The sequence below is a fragment of the Nannospalax galili genome, unplaced genomic scaffold (assembly GCF_000622305.1).
Source record: "Nannospalax galili isolate Female #2095 unplaced genomic scaffold, S.galili_v1.0 scaffold441, whole genome shotgun sequence".
NCBI lineage: Eukaryota > Metazoa > Chordata > Mammalia > Rodentia > Spalacidae > Nannospalax > Nannospalax galili.
In genome coordinates, this window is record NW_008348089.1 from 1999671 (window position 1) to 2025274 (window position 25604).

The following is a 25604-nucleotide window of genomic DNA, read 5'->3' on the forward strand; positions in this document are numbered from 1 at the left end:
GCCATCTCTCCAGCCGAGAAAAAAAATTCTTAATAATTTATCTATATATATTAAAAATTGCACTAAGTGTACTTCTAAATATTCTGTTTCTTATATCTCATAGTAGATCTTGCTATCTACCATGGCTCCTTTATTTTTTTCATGCTGACAGAAACAGAGAAATATCCAAGTAATCCAGTCATTTCCCTAATATAAAAATTATCTGTACGAGAAAAAAAATTCTTAATAATTTATCTATATATATTAAAAATTGCACTAAGTGTACTTCTAAATATTCTGTTTCTTATATCTCATAGTAGATCTTGCTATCTACCATGGCTCCTTTATTTTTTTCATGCTGACAGAAACAGAGAAATATCCAAGTAATCCAGTCATTTCACTAATATAAAAATTATCTGTAATGCTGATATATAAACAGTTATGAAAAAAGCAGATATAAACTTAAAAATAAAGAGGCTGACCTTCAAAATGGTACTGTTATAATATTTGAATAGAAAGCAGGCATGTTTGATACTGTTATATTTTACTTAATATGTAGCATAGGAGAGTTCATTTTTCTTAGTGGTTTCAATGTGGGCTTTACTGTCAGGATAGCTGGGCTTCCTACGTACTAGTCAACAACCACCTGTGTGAACTTGAACACATTATGTTATCTTTCTGTACCTCAGCTTCCACATTCGTAAAACATGGACAATAACAGTACTTTGATGAAGTAATATATGTATGCAAAGCACCTAAAATAATGTTTGACATATAGTTATCATGGTTTAACAGGTTAATAATATCAGTGTTTAAATATTTCATTTATTATTTTTATTTTATGTGTATGGATGTGTTGCCTGCATGTGTGGAAGTGTACCCGTGTTGTGCAGTGGAATGCCCACAGAGGCCAGAAGAGGGCATTGGATCCCTTAGAACTGGAGTTAAGGATGGTTGTTAGCCAATGTGTGGGTGCTGGGAACCGAACCCCAGTTATCTGCAAGAGCAGCTCATGCTCTTAACCACTGAGCCATCTCTCTAGTCCAAATAATATCAATTTGACACGATCTAGAATTACCTGGCAAGGGAATCTGAAGGAGGAACTGGTTAGATTAAGTTGCCCTATGGCCATACCTATAAGCGATTTTCTTATTTGGGTTAACTGAGGTGGAAGACCTACCCTGCCTGTGTGTGCTGGGCTGTGGACCAAATACAAAGGAGAAAGTGAGGTGAGCACTGCACACACTCATTAGTTCACTGCTCTCTGCTCTCTGCTGTAAATGAAACGTGATTAGCTGCTGCCTCAGCCTCCTCACAGTGATGGACGGAAACCATGAATTCTTAAGACAAATAAACCCTCTCTCCTTAAAATTGCTTTTGTCAGGGTATTTTATCATACCAACAGGAATGAAACTAAGACATAAGTTAAAATTTTAAACCTGTGATTTCCTAATAATCGTCACCATTAAATTTCTATATGAGAATTCCAGGCAATTGAGTTAAATCATCAGATGTGAAGCAGATTTCCAGTTAGATAAATGAAGAGTCCACTGGTATGGCAAGTCTTGTTACCCAGTTTGTGCTGGAGATCTCCTGTAGCACCTTCTAAGACTAGACTCACCCGGGCTACCATGCCCACAGAGCATTTATGTGGATTCAGGGAATCTGAAGATGTGCGTTAGTTGCTATCATTTTGATTACTGTTTGCGTTCTTTGTCTAATTTTGTGTTTCCTCAATTATACCTTTATTTATTTTCTTTAGTTGCCCCTGGGGTATAGTTGTTTCTCTCACTTCTCTCTGCATTGCTTCAAGTATTCTTTGAAGGGCTGGTTTCGTGGACATGTATTCTTTCAGGCTATTCGTGTCATGGAAGATTTTTTTCCCCCTCAACTATAATAGACATTTTTTTCTGAGTAATGTATTCGGGGCTGGCATCTATTGTCATTTGGAACTGAAAATACCTTGGTCCAGGCTCTTCTGGCTTTCATGGTTTGCATTGATAAGTCAGGTGTAATTCTGATGGGCTTTCCTTTGTATGTGACTTGCTGCTTTTCTTTGGCAGCTTTCAGTATTCTCTTTTTGTTCTGTAAATTTAGTGTTTTTACTATGATATGTTGTGGGAGTTTCTTTTCTGGTCCTGTCTATTTGGTATTCTATGTGATTCTTGTATCTGTATCGGGAGGTCTTTCCTTAATTTTGGGAAATTCTCTTCTACAATCCTGTTTAAGATCTGGTCAACACCATTAACCTGAAGTTCTTCTCCTTCCTCTATTCCTATGATCCATAGATTTGGTCTTTTCATGTGTCCCACATCTCCTGCATATTCCATTACTGTGTTTTTAAATTTTTTTCATAATCTTTGCTTGAGTGGTCCAATTCTTTAACTTTATTCTCCAGTGTTGATATTCTGTTTTCCATTTCATTCATTCTAACAGTGAGGCTTTCCTGTCGTTTCAAGTTGGCTTATTGAGTTTTTCACTTCCTTCTTCATTTCAGCCTGAATTTTCTTCAAGCTTCTATCTCTTTTGTGAATTCATTTAGAAGTTTATCCCTATCTTCTTTTAGTTCTTTGATTTGTTTGTGTGTTCTTTAAATTTGTTGAATTCCTTGATCATGCTTATGATTATTCTTTTAAATTCTGTGTTCTGGGTTATCTCTAAGGAGTTCTCCTTGTAGAACTCTTCTATAGGACTGGTGGAGTTTGGTAGGGACATAGTGTTTTGGCTTTCCATTTTATTATTTTGGCATGTGAATTTCTGTTGTTCTTTGTATTCTGGTATGAAAATTAAGTTGAAGTTTGCTTCTGTTTGTATTATTGGTGTGCCTTGGTCATTTTCTTATTGGTTATGTAAAGCTGGTTAGTTCAGGCTTCAGGTTCTCTCAGGTTTTATTTTGGAGGGTCTGATGGCTTCAGATCAGCTACTCAGGGGCCCCCACAGAAGCCCAAGTCCTTCTAACATTTGGACCCCTACTAGCAGGTACTCAGAGCACAATTTGGGAAGCTCCCTAAGGGGTAGCCCGATTTTGGGACTCTCAGGGGGTCTGCTGAGTTCTCCCCTCCTATGCTACAGGGAGGCCAGAACTGGCACTCTCAGGGAATCTGAAATCTGGTCCTCCCACTTGTGTGACAGGCTCTTTAATCACTGAGCTGTCTTCCCAGTCCTAAGACTTGGAGCTTTTAAAGTTTTATTATATTAATCAATATGGGGACCTGTAAAGTTGAATGAATGCATTTTATGTTTTAAAATGGAGATGAGCTTATGGGGGCAATGGGTGGAAGGCAACGGGGACAATGGACTACACCTGTAATCCCAGAACTGGGAGGATGAGGAGTCCAAGATCATCCACAGCTATACAGCAAGGCTGAGGCCAACTTGGGCTACATGAAACCCTGACTCAACCAAACCAAACCAAACCAAAACAACAACAAACAACAACAACAACAACAGAAATCTGCCTTGTAGACTCCTGAATTGTAACTCTGTACCTGTCCTTTGTGGTAGGATCAGAGAACAGTGTTGGTTTAATATAGCTTTACTTAAAGTTTTTTGTTCTAAGCCCAGAAGGTATTCTGACTCTGAGACTAGAACAGGAACAGAAGATAGAATTAAGCACTTCTGTACTTAAACATTGTCTGACGAAGTTCAGTTTAACATCAGTGCACTAGAGTTGTGTGTGCAACACGGCTTCACAGTAAGTCTTTCCCCAGTACAAATGAACGTTGAATAAGCACCCCCAAGCTTCCACTCATAGGTAAACATGCAGAAATGCTCAGTATAGCTGTGGTCTTACCATGTGCCTTGGGCTGTCCACAAAGTGGAAGCTGTTTGAGAGCGTGCCACTGAGAGTCAGGCTGTAGGAACAACAAAGCATTGTTATACAAAACTACAGGCTTCAAAAACAGCATAATAGCACATTAGAAAGTAGTTACATTCTATGGACTTTGTTAAGAAAGCAACACAAAAGAAAGCCATTTCTTCTACCTGATGAATTTATATCCATGCTCAGGTGCCAAGGATCTCAGAAAGTAACCGACTGTGACTAGTAATAATCAGATATATAGAAATTAGAGATGCATGTGTAAACATCTAAGTGTTAGTCACATTAAAAGTGAGTTTTAGACCCTGTCTAAAAAAGACCCCCCAAAATTGAGTTTTTGTGTATGATTCAGTATATTTTAAAATGAAATGGAGAACTTTTTTAAAGGTTAAAGCCTCATTCAATTTTATGTCTTACAGGGTTTATACTGAGTACAATAATGTATAACCGTATTAATTCAACACTGTGAACCTAAAAATTACAGCCAATTTTGAAAGAGATGCATCTTTGCTTTGGAAATTGTTATTGACTATGTCAATGCTGTTGTAATGAAATGCTTCTATTAATTATGTGGTTATCAAATAAATTTTTTAAAAAGTCATTTCTGTACAAATGTCTTGGCAGTCTCCCTCCATCACTGCCCCTGGGCCTGACTAGAACTCCTGACTTGGGTTTGTGATGTTTGCTCTTTCCTTCCCCCACACCTTCCCTTCCCTTCTTCATCCATCCTTTCCTTTCTTTTCTCCTCCCTCTTTCTCTCTCTCTCTCTTTCTCTCTCTCCCTCCCTTTCCCCTTCCTCTTCCTCTCTCTCCCCATCTTTGTCTTGAACGAATGTGTTTGCATCTCCAAATAAATGGAAGCACTTTTTGAAAACTTTAATAAATCAAGCAAAGCCCTTTACTATCAACAAATGCTATTTTTAAAACTCCTTCCTCGAGGTAATGAGTCTAGGAAAGAAATATAAATTTAATATTTTCTAGTGGATCAAAGAAGAACTTGCAGCTATGGTGGGAACGTGCACTCCGAAGTCCAGGAGGCAAGGCAGAGCACAGCTTCCCTTGCGCTGCTTTGGGTAGAAGCCCTTCTCTAGGTTGCTCAGTGTTTAGACTGAATGGATGAGATGTTTCTCTTGAAATTTCCTCCTAGGTTTGCAGCAGTTAAGAATAGCTACATATTGATTATCAAGGAACGTGCTAAGCCAATTGCATTGAATAAATGATAAGCCATCGTCCTAAACTGCCAAGAGAACAGCGAGGCTGCTTGCTGCCTTTGTATCTAACCTTAGGATAGAGGTCAGTCAGCACTGTCTGCCCATGTGGGATCTTTTTGCTCAGACACTTAACCCTGCTTCCTTCCCTCTATCCCAAAATACAGGCCTTGGGCTCAATTATTTAGTTATCTCCTCAGTGTAGTTCAAGGAAACTTAGTCAATAGGGATGATATACAAGGCTGCTGGAAGACTAAAAGGAATATAAAAGCTCAATTATCAGGCAGTTCAGCTGAGTTACTGAGGACAGCTGCGACACCAAACCACCTCACTCCCTCCGGCCCCTAGACCTTGGGCTCTTTTTGACCCATGAAAGAGCTAGGTGAAGAAGTAAGATCAGCCCTGCTTCTTTATCTTCTCATTTATTTTTAGATATCTCAGACAGTAAATAGTATAAGTAATGTGAGCCCTGATTTTTATTCCAGGAGAGCTGCTGAAAGGAGGCAGAACACTGCGATTTTACCAACACCATTAGAGGTGATTTAATCAGGCTTAGGTGTAAAGAAAGATGAAATATTCTTTAACAATTCACCTCGAGCTTGTATTGCACTGCAATTTCATTCAGCAGAATATTGTTTTAAAATGTAGGCCATTACACATGGCATGGAACTTTGTCAAATATTGAGCTTTTTTGGTGAGAACTTCATGACAGGGAAAGTTTAATGAGATACAGGTCATGAATCCTTGGCTTCTTTCTATTAATGAAGATTTAAAATCAGCCACCTCGAAATAAACTTGAATCACTCTTGTACTCACTCTTTCACATGAACCCAGGCTCAGAAAGAGATGCTCATTAAGTCCTGGCCTCCTTCTGCCACTGGGCAGTCATTATTTTTTCGCACAGGAGAAGAATTTGAGTCACACTTGCATACAAAAATGTAAAGGTTTCAGGCAACCAGGAAAATTACATTTTCTTCTCCACTAGGAAAATCCTACTTCAAAATATCAGAGTTGGGGCACAATTAGAACAAAACCAAAAATTAGTTAAGAAAACCTAAGGGCAAGGTTATCTGAGTAAATCCAAAATAGAGAAAATGTATGATTGTTTTTCCCTGGGGAAAGGCTCTGGCCTGTGGAGGTAAAACAGAGTAGACCCAAACACTGAGATGGTAGGGGAGGGTGGGAGGAACATCGCTCCTGCGAGGAGAGTCGACCTCTTTCAATTGACTGTCTAAATCAATTCCACTCACAAATAATTGCTGGCCTGCTAAGATGCAGCCATGAAAAAAAAACTTAAGTGGGCCACTTTTTCTTGGATCTTTTAAGAACATCCTTTCAAACTATTTTGCACACACCTAGCAATACCCACATTCGATGTCAGTTTACAACTGAAGAAAACACCTCAGTTTTTTGGTTTGGCTATATTTACTTTGTTCATCTTTATATTTAAAACTGTCTTTTGGTGGGGGTCATAAATGAGAACTGAAAATGACTCATATAAAATAGGTTTGCTCAAGGAATTATAGCTCAATTTGATGTCTTTTAGTTAACTTATTCATATCTATGTGTCTTATGGGTTCAATGTCCCAAGGATAGTGTACATGAATCCCTGGAAGGTTGCAAATTGGAGGTTAGATAAAAGAGAAACTCTTTCTGTAGACAATGTCATGGGCTAAAGTTTCAGAGAGGCACATACTTTCTACCAACAGAGAATCTAAAACACTCTTTGGAATGGGAAGTCTTACCGAGTGCTGTGGTGAATGTGGCATAGGTCCGTGGCCTGTCTGTACCCAAGGATCCCGCAGGTGGAAAACCAGGCCACAGGTACAAGTTGGGAGACCCATCTACAGAGAGAAAGGCTATCAGCTCATTGGAATCAGATGAAATTGAGAAGTCACACCCACACTTGTTATGTATAACCAGTTTTGTTTAAATTTGAAGGCCTATCTAATCTAGCATAAAGTTTACTCAAAACAATAAATGTCAATACTCAGGAAATGAGAGAAAATAGTCTCCAGAAGTCTTACCCAAGATGACACTATCATTATTTCCAATGCAAAGAAACCAGGAACACTTGCAAAGTGTCTACAGATAACTTTGTTTCAGAGCTATCTGCATAGGAGGGTCCTCATTAAAGGCAAACAATCCGTTGAGGCACAAAGTATCTTTTAGAATTATAGACAGCAATGATGAAGCTAGATTCCAGGCAGGCAATTAGGAATGAAGAGAGATGATATTCATTTTTTAAAGCTGCCTGACTTCTAATGGGGCAGAACACTCCAGTGACAGAAGACATTCTGGTTTCTGAAGATAAAGACTTTGATACAGTTTTCCATGATAACTTGTGCAAGTAATTACAAGAAATAGGAAGAAAAAAAGCATTGCCAGGGTGCTTCGGGGTTTGTAAAGGAAGCTGCATTTGAGTTGATACATAGGAAGGCCCTTGATATTCTGAAAAAGCACGTGGTTTTCTTGAATGTTAGGGCTAAAAGGCCCCTGATTCCTATGCACTATCTATTCAGTGATAATTTTAGGATGATGAAAAATGTGAGTGCTTGTAGCCCAGCAGTGCTGGGAAAGGGCTTTCGTGGGGCCATGAGAAATGCTGTGCAAGGAAAGAAATGTGTAAATGAAAACACTATTTTAACCACAAGAAGTGCTAGGTGAGGATCAAGTTACCTGTTTTAGCTGTTTTCCTAGTTCTTCTTTCTCCAGCTGACAAGCTCTTATCTACAGAAAACCAAAGGAACAAGGCATTGTCTATCAGGAAGATTTCAATCATTAGTTCTGAAGTTGATCTCTACCCACCTATTATTGACCTACTCTGGCCTCTGCCCAAAGGATGGGGGCATTGCTAGCACAAAGGTCTGCAAAACAAGATCTATCCCTCCCCCACATTTTTGAGACATGTTAATTCTATCTTGATATTCCCAAATCAAGATTGGAAAGTCTGATAGTGTTAAGTTGTTGGTTCAGGCTGCATATAGACATAGACATAGAAACAGCTTCCATGGCTTACTAAATGAAATTGGATTTTTTCAGCCTGGCACTGAGCCTTCCTCCATAAGTTTTAGAAGTTGAGCATGTGCTTAACATAGAAGTGCTGTTCTATGTGCTTTCTATATGCTGAGTCTCTCACATGCCAACATCGAGCACTATCTCCCTCTTACAAATAAGGACAGTTAAGACACAAGATGAGTAAACTGTTCAGTCACACTCCTTTGCTTTGTGTCTTCTCCATATTTAAGGCCCACCTTTATCTATCACAGTCACCAGTCTGGGATCCTTCTATACCTGACACACCTAGAAGAGCTAGCTTTTGACTTGTTATCATATCATTGATATCCATATACTCTGTGCTCTATATTCTATAAGGCATGGTCAAATGTGTCTGCATCAGAAGTTTTCAAGACATCTTAGTCTAATGTGTGCTATATGTAGTCAGTTCTTGCTATTTCCAATGATTATGTTCTGTTATAAAGCCATCACAAGCACTGAATTAATGAATACTTAACCACTGCTCCCAGTGGAAACACAGGGTCAGGTTCCTCAGATTACAATATATGTGTCAACTGATCAATAGATAGCCTTGTTCTATGTGTATTCCTACTCATTTTACATGCACGTCTATTTGTTTTATGTGTATTTCTATTTAATGGCTCTTTAATATATACTGTTGATTTTTTAACTCTAAACTCATAGCTGAAAGCACTAAAATGTATGCCTGGATGCTTATATAATACCTATGTTTTTTCTATAAAGTCAAATCACAGCCTTTATGCACTAGGGACCCTCGAAAGCATTTCGGCACAATTTGGAAATCACTAACAAATAGCAGGGGTGCCAGGGATAAGGCTGGGTTATAGAACACTGCACCAGGCCCTGGTTTTGACCCCCAGCACCACAAAATAAGCAAAAATACAAACAGCACAGCACTACACAGACCTTAAAAGAGACACATAACCGCATGTGAGCTGAATAAGAAAGGCAGGGCAGCGTCAATGTGCTCAGCCTTGCTGTGAATGTACACGTCTGATCACTGGAGTTTCTTGTTGCTCTGCTCATGTTCCTGACCTTAGATAATAATTTATTCACCAAGAACAATTAGAACCTTTTCTCCCATTGTGATATGCTATTTACTAGACTGGATAAAGTATTTTCACAAAATTACCTAATTTTAAAATCAATACTTGGGACCATGAGCGCATCCCAAATATTGATTTTAAGGTGACAAATATATTTTAGCAAGTAGACAGATTCACAAATAGAGGATTTTCAAATGATGTGGAAAGACTGTACATCTTTCACTATATGGTAGGTTCTTTAATTGCAAGGAACAAGGTATTCTCTCCAATACAAAGCAGAACACCTTGTAGAAAAAAGCACCCCAAACAAATTACAGACGGCTGAAGGTGGCATGGCAATTACACAGGTATGTGAAATGCTTCCTGATGTCCCCTCATAGTAGACTGAAGTTTACTGGAATCATTTATGAAATATTTTTGAACCATGACATGAACTACATGTTCTTATAAAGGTTTTCATTTTTTTCCCTTTTTAAATTTTCTTACTTAACACTGAGAATACCAATGTGCAGTCGGGAGGAAGTGGCCCTTCCTTACCTACATTTTATTAGTGAGAATACTCAGGTCATTTATTTTTACAGAAAGAGGTTTTAGAGTTACAAAAAAGCATTTTGAGATCGTTTACTCTAACTTCTTCATTTTACAGATGAAGGAAGGGAAGCATGGGAAAGTCAAACAACTTGCTCAGTGTCACAACACTGAGTGTCAGAGGAGGCAGGCATAGAAGCCCTTGCTCCACACATTCCTCTCACCTCTAAGGACTCAGTTTCTTTAATGTCACTGCATTCCCTATTTAACTATCCTTACTGGCTTAAACATCATCCTTGGTGGAACTGATATACTCTGATCTGTTACTAATGCCACAAATATTCGACATACAAATACCTCAGGTCCACTTGAAAAAGGAATGGTATGCTACTCAACAAAGATAATGCCAGCTGTTTTCATCATGTCACAGCATTTAGTCTGCTGTTAATACATTAGCACAGATCATCAAATCATCTACTGTTGCTCTATATGAATTCTATCATTGTTTCATAAGACTTTGGAAAATAAAATAATTAGGCTGTCATAATTTTAAAGAAAATTTTTGATAGCTTTAAGATATTATTTAGATCTCTCTGAAGATATTTTCTTAGCTTATAAACACAATTATGTTATATGGTACTTAGATGACTGATTGTTTTTCTGACATCAATGGAAAATTACAGACGATACAGACATGGAAGTTACTTGTGGATTATAGTCCATAAAATTTCATAGATGGACATATGTTTTTGGATAGTCTTAGAGATCTGTAACAGCAAGTACATTGCTCATCCTCAACACCAACTTATCTCCGATTTTAATTTAATATAGTAGGAACGAATAAAATTAAAGTATGGTAGGAAATAAAATAATTTGTACTCTGACAAATCAAATTAAAAGATAATAATTTCTTCACCAAGAATAATTAGAACCTTTTCTCCCATTGTTATATGCTATTTATTAGATTGGATAAAGTATTTTCACAAAATTACCTAATTATATTTTGATTGAATATATATTTTGATCCTTATAATTCCTTTAAAATCCCTTTATTGGATAAAATAATTTCTAATTTTTAAGAAATGTTTCTGCTAAATAACTCTCATGTAAATTAGGAATTTCAAGTTAGTCTGAAAAACTATCAGGAAAATTAAATTTAATTCACAATCTACTTTGTATGAAGGAGGGAATGATTAACTTTTAGTTAAAGACTACAAATTTTGAAGAAAAGGAACTACCACAACATGTCTGACACCATTTTCCTCTTTATTGAAAGGCACAACATAGCTCTCAAATTAAAAATTGTTCTGGCTCATTTTAAGTCAAAATTATATTAGTTAATATTTAACGTGTGTGTGTGTGTGTGTGTGTGTGTGTGTGGGTGTGTGTGTGTGTGTGTGTGTGGGTGTGTGTGTGTGTGTGTGTGTGTGTGTGTAAGATATGGAGGTGGAAAAAGGACTAGGAAGATGGGAAAGGAGAGCTAGAAGGGGAAGGAGAGAGAAGTGATACAGTACTTGTGACGTGACACAGAAGGGAGTTATTTAGGAGGAGGAAGGGCACCAGAAAGGCAGGAGGAGGGGACATGGGAAGACAGCAGGGGTAGAGGTAATGAAGGAAGAATTATAACAGATACGTATGAAAAAGTCAAAATTAAACACTTTACATTGTATGTTAACTTCAAAAATTAATAAAAAGCGATGTTAGCTTTATTTTCCTTTATTAACATCCATCTTTACTCATCAAAGCAAACTCCTGAGTGTACTTTTAGTATATTCTATTGCATTTTAGTTTGCTTATGTTTAATATACTGTATTCTAATAAACTGACTTTCTTGAAGTGCACTAGTTCCATTAAATCTGGAAACCCACTGAGAAAAATCCTAGGTTTCAACAGTCATGTGGATGGCATTTAGAAATATGTATGCTTTGGGAAGGGAGGAACATTCCAGACAGCCCTTCAAAGAAAATAACAAGAATTTAGAAACCACTTCCCTTTATGAGTAGTAAGTAGGTAGCTCAACTCTCATTCTACCAAGATAAGCACTATGAGAAAAGATTACATGAGCTCTACTTCCTAAATAAACTTTGAAATCTTATTGCTTGCATAATTTCTTAATATACTTAAAGAAATTTCTGGGGTTTTACTAATTTACACACAAGATCATTTGAGAATGATTTCATCCCAGGTGACCACCCCTTATAAACATCCAAAGTCAATGAACAGAATTCAGGAGGGCAGGAATCTTTTTTAAAAAGTAAGATAACAGAGCACACATATACTAGGTGAAGGTTACTTTGTTTTGACTTATACCTGAGAATTCAGCCTGTCCAACAGGGACTGAGAAGTCTGATTAATTTTCTGTAGCTCTTCTTTCTCTTGATTAAGTCTTTCTCGATCTGATCGCTCCTTTTGAAAGTCTTCTTCATAAATTTGCAACTGAAAAACATTAAGTTGATGTTACTGTTAGTTTATGTTTCCTCCTAGGTGATTAAAATATTTCAGAAAAGGTACTATCCGGTCCTTTTCAAACTAAAGCATTTCTAACCTGTGCTCATGATTATTTCTTCATCGTAGGATGGAGGGCTCTATAAGGCTATGATTTTATCTTTGATGTTTAGCATATCAGTTCCCAAATTTTCATTCTTGTGCACACTTTAGGAGCTCAGAAATAAATCTAGATATTTAAAAAAAAGTTTTCCGCACCTATTATTATGAAGTTTTCCATGGTGAACGCCTACCTAATGCCAGGTGCCTCTGATTTGAGGAAGTCACCTGTTCCCAGTGTAGGACTTTAATGTCTGAACACTGCTTCAAGTTCTAAAACAGATGACTGACAACTCTTAAGTGAAGCCCCTGAGTGCTATATGCCTCAAGTACTTCATGTGGCTGTTGGTGGTGTGTGCATTATAGGTGCCCAGCTAGAAACCTGAGTGGTTAAAATGGAAATGGAAAATGGAAAGACTGCTCTTACAGAGGATCCAGTTTCGATTTCCAGCACCCACACAGTGGCTATGCACTGTCCTTATCTCCAGTTCCAGGGGAATCCAACGCCGTCTTCTGACTTCCATGGCATTGCATAACACACGTGCACTCACATACATGTGGGCAACACACACATACACATAAAATAAAAATAATAAATCAAATATATTTAAAAACAAACGTAAATGCAGAAAGTTAGCAACAGAGTCATCCCAGTGCTGAGGAGATGGGTTTTAGTTTACCCTTTGGTATTTATGAATCAAAGAATATCTGTCACTACTTGCATCAAACCTGAGCTAAAACACTTTGGAGCATCCACATGAATGAATGAGCCTCCCAAGTGCTGTGGTGCATTATGTGTGAGCACTAAAAACATCTCAAGGGTGTGGGCACATAAGTGGTCCCCAACCTGTGGAGGAATCTCAGCTACCACCAACTGTGTTTCAGAGCTAAGACTCTGGCAAAGCTTTAGCAACAGTAATATTATCCTCATTCTTTTAATTAATTTGCCTTTAAGCCATACACACAACCCTAAGGGCAATGAATAGAGTATTTATATGGAATTGCTGGGAGAGAAAACCCAGCTTTATCATTTGATCTTACAGATAGGCCACTATCCTGTGCAGTAGTAACAATAACAATGATGCAATTGTTCAAGTCTTCCATGCCCTTTAACAAGAATCATGGCTATTGACACTTAGAGAGAAAAAAGGAAAAAAAGAAAAATCACACCCAAGAACACTGAAAAAATAACACTGATTCCTACCCTTTGAATCTATGACACCCTCTCCACCTCATTAATGCATCACTGACAATGGGGGCTTCAGGGATGGGGGTTGCTATTGTGTCCTGAATGGTTATCGCCATGTCTTTTATCCACTTAACATTTACCCATGTTAGTCTAGGAAAACAAATGGGAAAGGCATGGTTGGCTCCTCAGCAAAGAAACTATCTGGTTAACTTAAATTTAGATGCAAGTAGTTTAGACAGTACTGTATCCACACAGCTGTGTTGACACATGCAAAGACCAGAGTGTGAACCTGGCCACTTGTGAGTTTGAGAGGAGAGTGGGAAGCAGGAGGAGGAGCTGCTGCCCATCCATAAACTGTGGTGGTCCATCCATATATGGGAGAACCTGAGCTGTCAGTGACTGTATCAATGTGAAGTATTGTCTTTAAAACCACACTTATGGCCAGGCGTTGTGGCGCATTCCTTTAATCTCAGCACTTGGCAGGCAGAGGCAGGCAGATCTCTGTGAGTTTAAGGCAAGCCTGGTCTCCATAGTGAGTTTCAGGCCAGCTGGGGCTACAAAGACCTTGAGTTAAAAAACAAAAAACAAAAACAAAACAAAACAAAAAAATCACACTTTTTAGGGACAGTAAGATGGCTCAGTAGGTAAAGACACCTTCCCTCAAGTCACACACCTGAGTTTGATTCTAGGGATCCACATGGTGGAAGGAAAGAACCAACTCCTCAGACTTACAAACACACACACGTAATAAATTAAAAACAACTATACTTGTCCAACCAGCCAGAGGCCAGCTACAATGGGATAGTCCCACTGCTACCGTTTTCTGAAAAGGTCTAGAGGTTAATTTAATAGTGCTTTCAAAATAAATCATATCTACATGAGACTCTAGACCCAGTGCTAACAAAATTCCCTCCAAAGGTGATGTAGCTCTATTAACTATGTGCCCTCTCTTATAAATGTGTTTATAAACAGTGGGGGCGACCTCTATTTTTTTGTATTGTTTTAAAATTGGATAATTCAAACTAAATATGAAACCCTTTAACACATTTTCAATGGTGAGCCATATCAGGCGTTTCCAAGGCAGCAGGAACAGCGGCCCAGTGTTCTTCACGTGATCACCCCTCTTGCAGCCTCTCACCTGCTGTTTGAGAACTTCCAGTTCCGTTCTCATCTCCGCAGCGTTGCACGCACCTTGGCACCTCCTCGAGTCCTCGGAAAATGAAGAGCTCTCGATTTTCAAGGCATCTTGAAGAGCCTATGTTAAAAATCAAGCACACTGCCGATCTGAGATTTTCAGCGATGGGGTGGGCAGAATCCTTTCCTTACTGCTACAATCACCCTCATGAGGTGGTACGCAAGACTGCACCACCAGGCGGCGTTTCTTTGTAATGTTGCCTGCATGGCGGCCTAGCTTTTTTCTATCTGGTTTTCTGCATATGTGTATCTTCAGAATCTCTGTCTTCCCCAAGATGTATATGTTATTCAACCCCCACTATTTTTGAGGGGGATCATTGATGTTGGCTCCCCTTCACCTAAGTAAACAGGACAGCTTTCTGACACTGTTTCCACCCAGGGTACAACCTACCAGCGGTGCTCTAACTTAGGGGAGCTTCAAGAGGAGCAGACATGACCTCTCTGCACAGGAGGCAGAGGTTGGGAATCAGGAGGTCTGAGGGTGGGCTCCAAGAATGCTGTTATGTAGCCAAGCCCTGCCTCTGAGAAGACAAAGGAAATCCACACAAAGTGGATTGCTGTGCCTCACTGCCTCTCGGCCCTGCCGAGTCTCTTGTCTGCTCTGTCCTTTTTCAGCACTACATGCTCTGGCCTAGCCACAATCTTAATTATGCTCCATCAAAAGGCCTGTTTACTCACCACTAGGGTGGTGATATGTACTATTGCAACTGGGGGTTTCACTGTGGGACGAGAAGGTAAAGAAACTACCAGAAGCTTTTATTATTTGCTAATAAGATTCTCATCCTTCCTCAGGTACTCACCGAGAAAATGACATTGCTTCTTATTTGAAGACCTATAGTTTATGATGAGCTAATAAAAATGATTTTGCAATATTGTAACAGAGGCATCTGATCTTTGAGTGATCACAGAACCACAGTATGACAATGTGTCCATCAATCAAGAGTCCTCTGTGCTAGCAGAAGGGGTTCATTTTCAGAGCCTTAAGAATTTACTTCTTCTGTAAATAATTTACTTCTAAAACTTTAGTGGCACTTGATGGACCGTATCAGTGGTAGTCCACTCCCTGAAACACTACACAAGATGGTCATAAAGGTAGGAAGGGAAAGCCAGTTTGTGCCCTGAGTAGATATCACCAGACTGGGAATTCCATAATGGATGTCTTAGATTCTACAGATACTGTCTAGAATTGATTAATTTATCTGTTCATTACGGCTCTTGGGTCAAACCCACGGCTTCATGCATGGCAAACCAAAGGGCTACTCAGCTACACCCCAAATCCTTTTCAGAATATGTACAAGCTAGGTAGTTCTAGAAAATAGCAGGAAAATTAAAAATAATTTTAAACTCTATGAATAACAGCAGAGAGAATGAGGGTGAGTGACATGAATATGGTCATCAGATAATACCAATGTCGGCCGATACCTATGAATGGACGATTTTTGTAGATCTTATATTAATTTCCTGGTTTATCTTTCATGCTACTCAGGAAATTTAAAGATGAGTCACAAGTGAAATTTAATTCAAATTGACATTTACTCCATCCCATCGTGAGGTTTTCAACTTCCTTAAACCTGTTCTTGAATAGCCATTTTTAACAACAGTACTCATATGCTAAATAATCTACCCATCTCAAAATAGTGAGATAACAAATCAGTTTTGCCCAGGTGGCACTTGCTGACTAGTCTCAATTCTCACTCTGGTTAAATATCTCTAGCATGTCTGTAAGAACTTGCTCTAGACAAAACACTTGGGTATTTTCTTCAAAGAAAATAAATTTAATTGAATGTACTTCCGAAAAGTGTATATTAAGCGCTTTTGTTACTGTTTGTTACTGTTATTATTTGTAATCATTACAAGTATCTTCTGAGTGAGTGGATTAGCAGGCACCTAATTTGTGCAAGTAGGATCATAGTACAGTTATCCAAAACATTTCCATATTCATCACAATATTAAAAAAGAAAAGGAAAATATTATTCATAAAATCCAATAGTAGTAATAATAATAATGCACAATTTATTCTGTGCTAAGACATGTTAAATGAAAAAGAAAAATCTCAGAAATTGTTTTATATCTAAACTTAAGTGGAAATTTCAGGGTGGGATGAAGTCTTAGGGGGTTTTAAGAATTCTTTTATGCTCTTTCACAAATCATAAATAATGTCTTATGTGTTATGCTAACATAACACTTATTAGGATCAGGTCCAAAATTGGTTATTGCACATACTATTGACTTGGTAATTACATCCATTAATTTATCCATTCATCCTTTCACTCAAGGATGTGACAAAGGCCCTGTTCTAGACACTCAAGAAGCTGAAGAACAAAACAGGACTCAGGTCACATCCTGTCTTGCTGTTATCAGTCCTTTCCTCCATAAAGATACAGATTAAAACTGTATTTTACAGCTGCATTGCTATACAAATAAATATATAAAATACATTTTGAACCTAACACTATTTTATTTTTTTCTTCCACTTTAAAGAGAAGACATGTTTATGAGCCTCGAACTGTACCATGGGTCACATACACTGTGCTAGCCGTGGTAATGGGGATTTCTACTGGGCACAAATCTACTTCAAGGAGCACAGAAGAGAAAGTAAATATGTGACATTACCATTAGGTAGTACTAATAAATGCCAAGGAAAAATCAAAGCAGGTTGTATGACTGCCATGTATATGTGTATGCTATTATATTTGGGATAGACAGAAAAATACTCTTTGAGAAGCTTATATTTGTGTAAAGACATGGATTTTAGTAGGATTAATTTCTCTTTTTGGGATTTTATAATTGTATCTGCCAAATTATAAAGTTACTAGTTTTGTGTGTGTGTGTGTGTGTGTGTGTGTGTGTGTGTGTGTGTGTCTGTGTGTGTCTGTGTGTCTGTGTTTATTTGAGACAGGATATCACTATGTATCCATGGCTGACCTAGAACTTTCTATATAGACCAAATTGGCCTTGAACTTACAGCAATCTTCTTGCCTCTGCCTCCCAAGTGCTGGGATTACAGGCGTGCACCACCACATCTGGCTATTTTTCTGAATTTAAGAAAGTTCTATTAACCACAATCATCAATGCTCCAAAATAGGTTGTATATGTAGACATGAACCAGAAAACAAAGCTCATGGCTGGTTACTATTTACAGTTTCTTCTTTCTTTGTGGCTACATATGGAGAAATACACTCAAGGAAACTTAGAAGGTGGTGTCAGATGTTGAAGTTTCAAATAGAATCTTAATTATCCTTGAATTGATTCTTGCGGAAGATTTTCTTTCCAGCAGAGAATGAAAGGAAATATATACATATTTACTCTGAAACTTTATGTCTGAATATTTCCTTTCTCTCATAAGGACAAAATAACACCATTTGTGAAGTCATTCTATCTTCCGGTTTCCTCTTGAAGAATGACTAGTGCTACAAACAGACTTACTGCGGCATCTCACGGTAAGCAGCCTGTCAACAGCACAAGCACACACCTTGGCTGGGATCTTTAAATAGCACTTCTGAGAACTTGCTGGCGTGTAGTCAGAAGCCAAGGACAGAGGACATTTTAAAGGTTCTCTTTTGTTGTGGGAGACGGCTTCTGATACTTTGGCTATGAAACATCTAATTGCCTAATGCGGATCTCAGTTCAACCACATGCTTCCGTGTGCCCATGTCTACCTGTGGCTTAACTCTTGGAAAAATCAATAATGGGTTTATGCTTTTTGCTGAACTAATGTTTTCTTCCCCTAGAAAAGTTTTCAGTCCATAGAACAACACACACACACATACACACACACACACACACACACACACACACACACACATACATTCATTATCATCATCATCCTTTTACAACAATTGAAGAGTCAAGCTAGAGTTTGCATGCTCCTGAAATCCCTGCTCCTTGCCACACCCGTTCCCACTAGTGGTGGACTGTCTTGCTCTCTCAGCGTTGAATTTGGCATTGAGCATGCTTCCATGTATTATGCATTGCACCTGGGTCCATAGCAATCATTTTAAAGAGCAGCCTGTTTCCTCAGGAAGCTTTTGTGGTTGACCAAGAGATATGTTATTGTTCACAAACACCCACTAATTTTATGTGGTTCTTAAAAAAAAAAAAATTCTTACTGACATCTGTAACTTCTTTCTATTTCTCCTTTGCATGGTGGTCCTTTGCCGGGGCATTCATTCCCTAAAACCTAGCTGAATATGCCTGCAAGCTGTTGCTAGGTGCTATGTGTAAGTCACAGAGAGCACCTCTAGGGGAGGCAAGGCTGGGTCATACTGCAGCCTGGTTCTCTTGTGACTCAGTAGGAATGTACTGCTTGCCCAAGGCTGTCATTTCCATCTCTCAGGCTTAACCTGTTCTGGTACCTTATTGAGACGTTTTATTTCACATTCGTAGTGTTCTTTCTTCTTATTTGTGAGAGCATTTCTTTCTTTCAGCAGCTTATTTTCTTTCTTTAATTCTTGTAGTTCTTCATTTAGGCTTTCCCTTTCCTTCTGAAGCAAAGAGCAAGAAAAATAGACTCAAATAAAAAGCTATCAAAAGAAACCATATTGTAGGAATTCTAGCAGGTTAGTGGTTGTTGACAAATCATCACCCTTCCAAAACATAACACAAACAGAACTGGCAAGGTTTCCTCTAACATGGGTAGAGGACAGGGTTACTGAACATGTTCATATCCTTTATCAAAATTCGGTGGTACTATTGTGAATTGTGCTGATCCTAGAAAAAAAAATATCAAAAATCCTAATCCTTACATTCAATGGTCAAGTAAATGGGTCTGCAGAATAATCTAGGTTCTGTTAAAGTGACTGAGTCAAAACATTGAAAGTCTAAAAAAGAAAAAAAGGGGAGGGGGGCTAGAGAGATGGCTCAGCAGTTAAGAGTACTGGCTGTTCTTACAGAGGACCCAGGTTTGATTCCCAGCACCCACATGGCTGATAACAACCATCTATATCTCCAATTCCAGGAGAATTTGACTCCTTCTTCTGACCTCCACCAGCATTGCATGATATGGTGCATTACATACATGTAGGCAAAACACACATACACATAAAATAAAAACAATAAATACATTTTTAAGTCATAGGAATACAATTATACTAAATATCTCAAAACCCAATCCTGTATCATTCTGTACCAGAGACAAGGAGAATTTTGGACAAATAAGGACCTTCACTATAGATAAATATTCACAGCACAGCATTGTTATATTGTCTTTAATGCCTTCCAGCTGTCATCATACCTGCAAGTCTTAGCCCATCACCAGGAAGCTCTGTTTTATATAACTGAAGGTTTGTTCGTCAGACCTTGATGGGTCCTGATTTAGACAGCATGTCTCCTATCTCTTCATTTTATATAGTAGATGGCAAAATTTTGTGGAGTAAATTGGATTCTTAATGAGAATTCAGTCTGGTAAAATAAATACTGCAGAATATAGGTAACTCGAGGAAATAGCTAATCTATGGATTAAAATGTTATTTTAGTCACATTCCAATGTAGTTATTAAATTTAAGAAATCTATTTTAGGCAAATTATTTCCTTTAAAAGTGAAAACATTTCTATTAGCTTTGATTTTAAAATGGATGAGCCTATACACTTAGAAAATGGGCCAATGAGTTTTTTTTTTTTTAATTTAGTAGAGTTTAGTAGAAAATGATTTCAACTAGAAAATGCTCCCAAGTGCATGAAGGAAAAATGACTAAAATTCCTGGCCAGGGTGTAACTGGCAAAGAAAGTGAATGCTGCATGGCAGAGAGGAACATGCACAGCCCTGCTTCGGGCTCTCCCTCACCACATCCTTGGGCAAACCTGGGCTGTGGTACTGTAGGTATTGCCACCTTCCTGGCAGGAGCAAAATATTTAGAGACACTCATGCCCTGCCTTTGACCAGAAGATTATTGAGACAATGGTCCCCAAAGAACTAGGATTTCCCCAGAACTCTCATGCTGAGAGTGAAGCCTGGTGCCAGCCAGAAGAGGAATTTGTCTTCCAGGAAGAGATTTGATACCATTGTGACAATTTGTCAGACCACTTTACAGGTCAGATTGTGAAGTCTAGACAATGATGGGTCAGTAATGATGGGAACCACACTCTAGCCATGACTGCTTAGTTATGCATAACTCAGACCTCTGTTTAAATCTCATGTCAGGACCCCTGAAGATGGACTTAGAGAACATTGAACCTCTCTATTTGTTCTCAAAATAGCCACAATTAAAAAAAAAAAAAAAACTCCCTTTCTGCCTCTCACTATGATGATTTCTTTAATTTGCCTGAAAACAGTGACTGAGTCTAGCTTTTTTAAGGGACACCAAGACCTGTGTTCATATGATCTACTGATCTTTTTATATTCCCTTTAAACTTCTGCACATTTTAAAATGTTACCAGTAACTGAAGGCTGCTGGGAGGGGAACAGTCAGTCTCTTTCAAGGATGTGACTCTTGGTAGGTTAACCAGGCTACGGTGGATGGACCCATACTGAAGGGCACTTGGGGACACAAATTAGACTCTATAGGTTTTACTTTATATATAATAGTGTGCATTAAATTATGTGGGAGGCAGAAAAGGGAGGTGTGGGGGGAGATCAAATTACCTTCAAATTATAGTGTATGAAAATCACAATGATTCTATCAAAATTTTTTTTAAATGTTGTCAATACTCCACAATGTTAGCAGTGTGGCTTCCCATGAGGATAGTTCTACTTGATTTTTCTCTCACTGTATTTTGAAAGAGAGGTCCTTAGAGTTTAACTTTCTTCTTTTACATGCCATGAGAGCCATAAAATCCAACCGCTGAGGAAACACTGCTGTCCTCTCTGTGTAACAGGTATGACTTCCTCTGCATGGTGCAATCTCAGTTCCCCCGACCCCAGCTTTGGCATTTTTACCATGACGAAAACCTCGCAAAGGGGCTCAGGATATTATCTAACGAGGGCCAGGCGGTTTTTAAAAAAGCTTCTATGTAGCCAGATGTGGCGAATTCCTTTGACAATCCCAGCACTTGGGACGTTGAGGCAGGAAAAGGATCATGGGTTCAAAACCAGCCTGCACTCTCTAGCCAGTTCAGGGCAAGGAGAGTAACTTCGTACTGGGCAAGTTAGTGAGATCATATCACTAGCAATAAAAACAAAGTTGGTTTTCTCCCAGGCTGCAATGCTCTGGAAAGTTCTCAATCTATGGGTCACCCCTTTCCTCCTAACAGGCAGGTTGCTACATGCTTGTGTCAGGGTGGCGGAGGCAAGCCCCCCACCCCCTGGCACTGTACTTGGCTCTGCAGGGAGCTGATTTTCTCAGCCTGGCGGGTCTGCACCGGAAGCGGAAGCGATTGGCTTATCCAGGTCCCCTGAGCTTCTCGTGTCCTGGGTCACGCACCTCCTCCTGTGTAGTCTGCTGTCTGTCGCCCTCCATCAAGCTCCGCATCCTCTCCTTCTCCAGGGTACGGCGGACTTCTGTGGCTGCCAGTTTCGTTTTCAGATCGACGACCTGAGGGAATGGGTCAGACAGTTGCAGACTCTCACATATCTGAGACTTATTCTGGCCTGGAACAGAGACGCCCCGCATCCAGCAGGTCCCTCAAAGGAAAAGTTCTTCCAATGTAGAACAGCGTATTTGCGTTTTAAAAGGGGTTCTTGGGTTGGAGAGATAGCACAGCCATTAAAGGCTAAGGTTAACCAAAACATGAAAGGGGCTCTTGCTCCATAGGAAAAGTACAATTTACACTCAAATGGTATCCAGCTGTTCCCTCCTTTCTCCAAACCGTCCGCACTTGGGAGGGATGGAGGAGCCAGCGTACAGGCTGAGGGCCCCGATGTGACTCGCTATTCTGGGATGTGCCTTGCCTTTTCCTGACAAGACATCAGGCGATCAGGGAAGGAGCAGGTAGGATAATCTACAAGTGGCCTGCGCTCTGCTGCTCCCGTCCTGTCCTTGCTGAAAAGTTACATTACAGTGACAATGTCTCCCAAAGAACCTTAGTGGCCCGGTGCCTTCTCCAATTTGGGAACTGCTCCTGTTGTCAACACCTGGGTTCCCTGGCCACCGGGTGAAGCAGACAAAGCATTCTTGCTGAGATTACTGTCTCTAAAATATGGAGACACAAACTGTATGGATGCATACTGCAAGGTGGCCTGACCACTGCAGTGGGGACAGGAATCTTCCCCTTCTAAGTTTAACACTTCTGCATATCAAAATGAGGAAAAGAGCAGTGTGTTACTCACTGTGGTTGGGTTTCTTAATTCTGAATTATTTAAGGGAAGGTACTTCCTCTCATCTGTCTTTGTGAAAATGTAGTGCTTTAAAATAATGACTATAACCTATTAAAGGAAAATTTCTCCAAGAAGTTCCTTTCTTACAAAAGTGAAATCTTCTCACTGTTACCTCTATTTCCACTTTCACTGTTACCTTTGTTCTTTATTTTGAAAATAGCTGATTCTCCCCAATTAAAAAGTTAGAGACCTGCCTTGCATAACACTGACCCTGACTTCAAGTTTAAGCCCTGACCTGTGACTGCCAGTGACAACAGAGGCTAGGGCACTCCGGGAAGCTGAATGAACCATGGGAACTCTTGGAACTTAACTGCACTTAACTTAAGCTGTGCTCAAGGCGACTGACTGACACTGTTCACGAATCTTCAATAAGCCAGCTATGCACACAGCACTCTGCCTCTCTGTGGTTGAGTCACTGGACCTATCAGGACTAAAGGAGATCAGGAGGAACTTACCTTTCTCTCATATAACTCTTTCATGCTTCGGAAGTGCTGGTCCCATTGCTGATTAACTTCCAGGAGCTGAAATGGTTCAAAGTTGGTAGAATGAATTTCTACCCATTTGGAAATTTAAGAAACATGAAATCACTTTTTAAGGTTATTGAGATTTTGGAAGCCACAGATAAGACAGTGCTCCTTCTAGCAAGTTCTGATTGGACTGGGATGATTCTGAGGCAGGATAGAAAGCTATGAAAGGAGAGGAACCCCTCACACAGAGTCTGGTTGAAGCCTCTCAGCAGTTGAAAGTCAAGAATTCCAGCACATTTGCTGTACCTATCTTGAGACAAAATTGCTCTTATATAGAGATGTTCCAAATAAGAATGTTGAAATAACAATGAACCATGCTAAAGACCTGCATGTAAAAGGCCAGCTTCCCAAGCTGTAAGCCTACAGTTTTCTAGGAATCTTACAAGAACTTCCATTTACAATAGAAGATGTATATTAACCCCTTTGTGCAGACTTTATGCCCCATGGGTTTATTTCATCAAATTACAATCCTGTCCAAAGCACTCAAGAGCCACTCTATAACCTCACATCAAAAATAAGGGGGGAAATGTTTATTTGCAACTCTGAGTTTTAACTTGAGAGTCACCATAATGGTATCTAAGACTAACTGCTAGGACACTAATATCAAGTTTCTTTGGAAACACACCCACACTCTCAAATGTACCCTATTTTTTTCCCCTAAGAGCTCTTTCTATTAACCCCTTACTTAAATATCCATTAAGCTTTCTTGCTTCATACTGGCTCATCTCATAATTCCTTGTGGTGAGGTCAAGGATCTGGCTCAGCCTGAGTGCAAGTCCCTGCAGACCAAGGGAACTCATCAGGCTTCTGGAAGCAGTGCTGGACTGTGTCTCCTGCTGCACAGGGCTGGAAATTTAACTGGACACATATTCTGTCCTTTCACAACAGGTTCATGTATGAAAAATCATTGTCTTAGATATGTCTTGACAAGTCGGCTCAAAGGTTTAATAGAAACTTTTAATTTTTCTTAGTCATTTTAATTTTCATCTTTGTTTAATTCAACCAGAATCTGATAAATTTTGTACATATTTTTTTAAGAATTATCAATGTATGAATGTTCTTTTTCCATAGCTATCTGTATGGTTATTCTGGTAATTATAATGGATAGGTGTTACAACTTTTTCAAAGAATTCATCTTAAAGTCCAGACTCTGTTCATTGATAATCATTTGCATGCAATAACATGCATTAGGAGGCTACCATGCTCCAATACCTACTGGATAAATGAACAATATCATCTTTTAAAAGCATGGATTTTTAAGAATAACAGTCTTTGTCACAAGACAATATTTAGAAATATTTTAGACTGCAAACACTTTAAGTATGTTTAAACTTTACCAGCATAAGACAGACAAGAAGATGGTCATAATGTTCAAAAAAATTGCAAAACTTACCCCTAATTACAAACAAAATACCTAATCAACAGTGACAATTATTAGATAACTTATGGTAAAAACGCTTATGATTATTAAGCATAAGGTCACACAATATTACATAAAGATACTTGATCCTTTGCCAGTTAGGAATTAACATTCTTATACTATACTAACATTATTCTGTAACACTTTAGCAGTTTTCCAGAAGAGCACAGTACTGTATGCATTTTCAAAGAGGAATAGAAGGTGTCAAAAAAGAGAAAACAAAAGGTAAAATATACAGAATACACTAGAAAAGGAACCACGAAATTGATGACAAATGCAACAGTTCAAACTGTTTTACTTTCCACCTCCTGCTCTATCAAGAAGAGGAAAGAGGTTCTAACATTCATTAAACTCAGTAAATACAGTGTAATTAATAACATCTGTTATTCCCTAATAACATATTAGAAACGATCTGTTTTCTAAGACAATGGTTTTAACATATATACATTTGGATGCTCAACTCTGGAAGTCAGTGCACTTAAATCCACTGTGCTTAAAGCCCTTACGGCTGAGGTTTCATGGTGTGTCAATTTGTAAGGTCACAGGAGATAAGCCCACATGACCCAGCTGGCAAAATCATCAACATTTGGGAAACTAGGATTATAAACACCATGTTCATGGTTTTGCTAGTTTTGCATTTATCATAACACAAGCAATTATTTTAAAAAGGCCTTTTAAAATAGTGCAGTCCAGAGCCAGGTGTGGTGGCACACGCCTTTAATCCCAGCATCTGGGAGGCAGAGGCAGGAGGATCTCTGTGAGATAGAGGCCAGCCTGGCCTCCATAGAGAGTTCAGGACCAGCTGGGGCTACAGGGAAATCCTGTCTCAAAAAGACACACACACACACACACACACACAC

At 38.9% G+C, this 25604-nt stretch overlaps 1 protein-coding gene across 1 annotated transcript in view; it reads right to left on the bottom strand.

Moving 5' to 3' along the window:
- Positions 1-25604, bottom strand: part of Tnip3 (TNFAIP3 interacting protein 3) — a 33525-nt gene that overhangs the window by 4989 nt on the left and 2932 nt on the right. The window contains exons 4-11 of the mRNA XM_029569100.1: positions 23253-23318; positions 21905-22015; positions 18902-19030; positions 14491-14607; positions 11930-12055; positions 7686-7736; positions 6752-6850; positions 3773-3833 (exon numbers count right to left, since the gene is read on the bottom strand). Coding sequence (XP_029424960.1) covers positions 3773-3833; positions 6752-6850; positions 7686-7736; positions 11930-12055; positions 14491-14607; positions 18902-19030; positions 21905-22015; positions 23253-23318 — 760 coding nt within the window. The remainder of the gene's footprint in view (positions 1-3772; positions 3834-6751; positions 6851-7685; positions 7737-11929; positions 12056-14490; positions 14608-18901; positions 19031-21904; positions 22016-23252; positions 23319-25604) is intronic.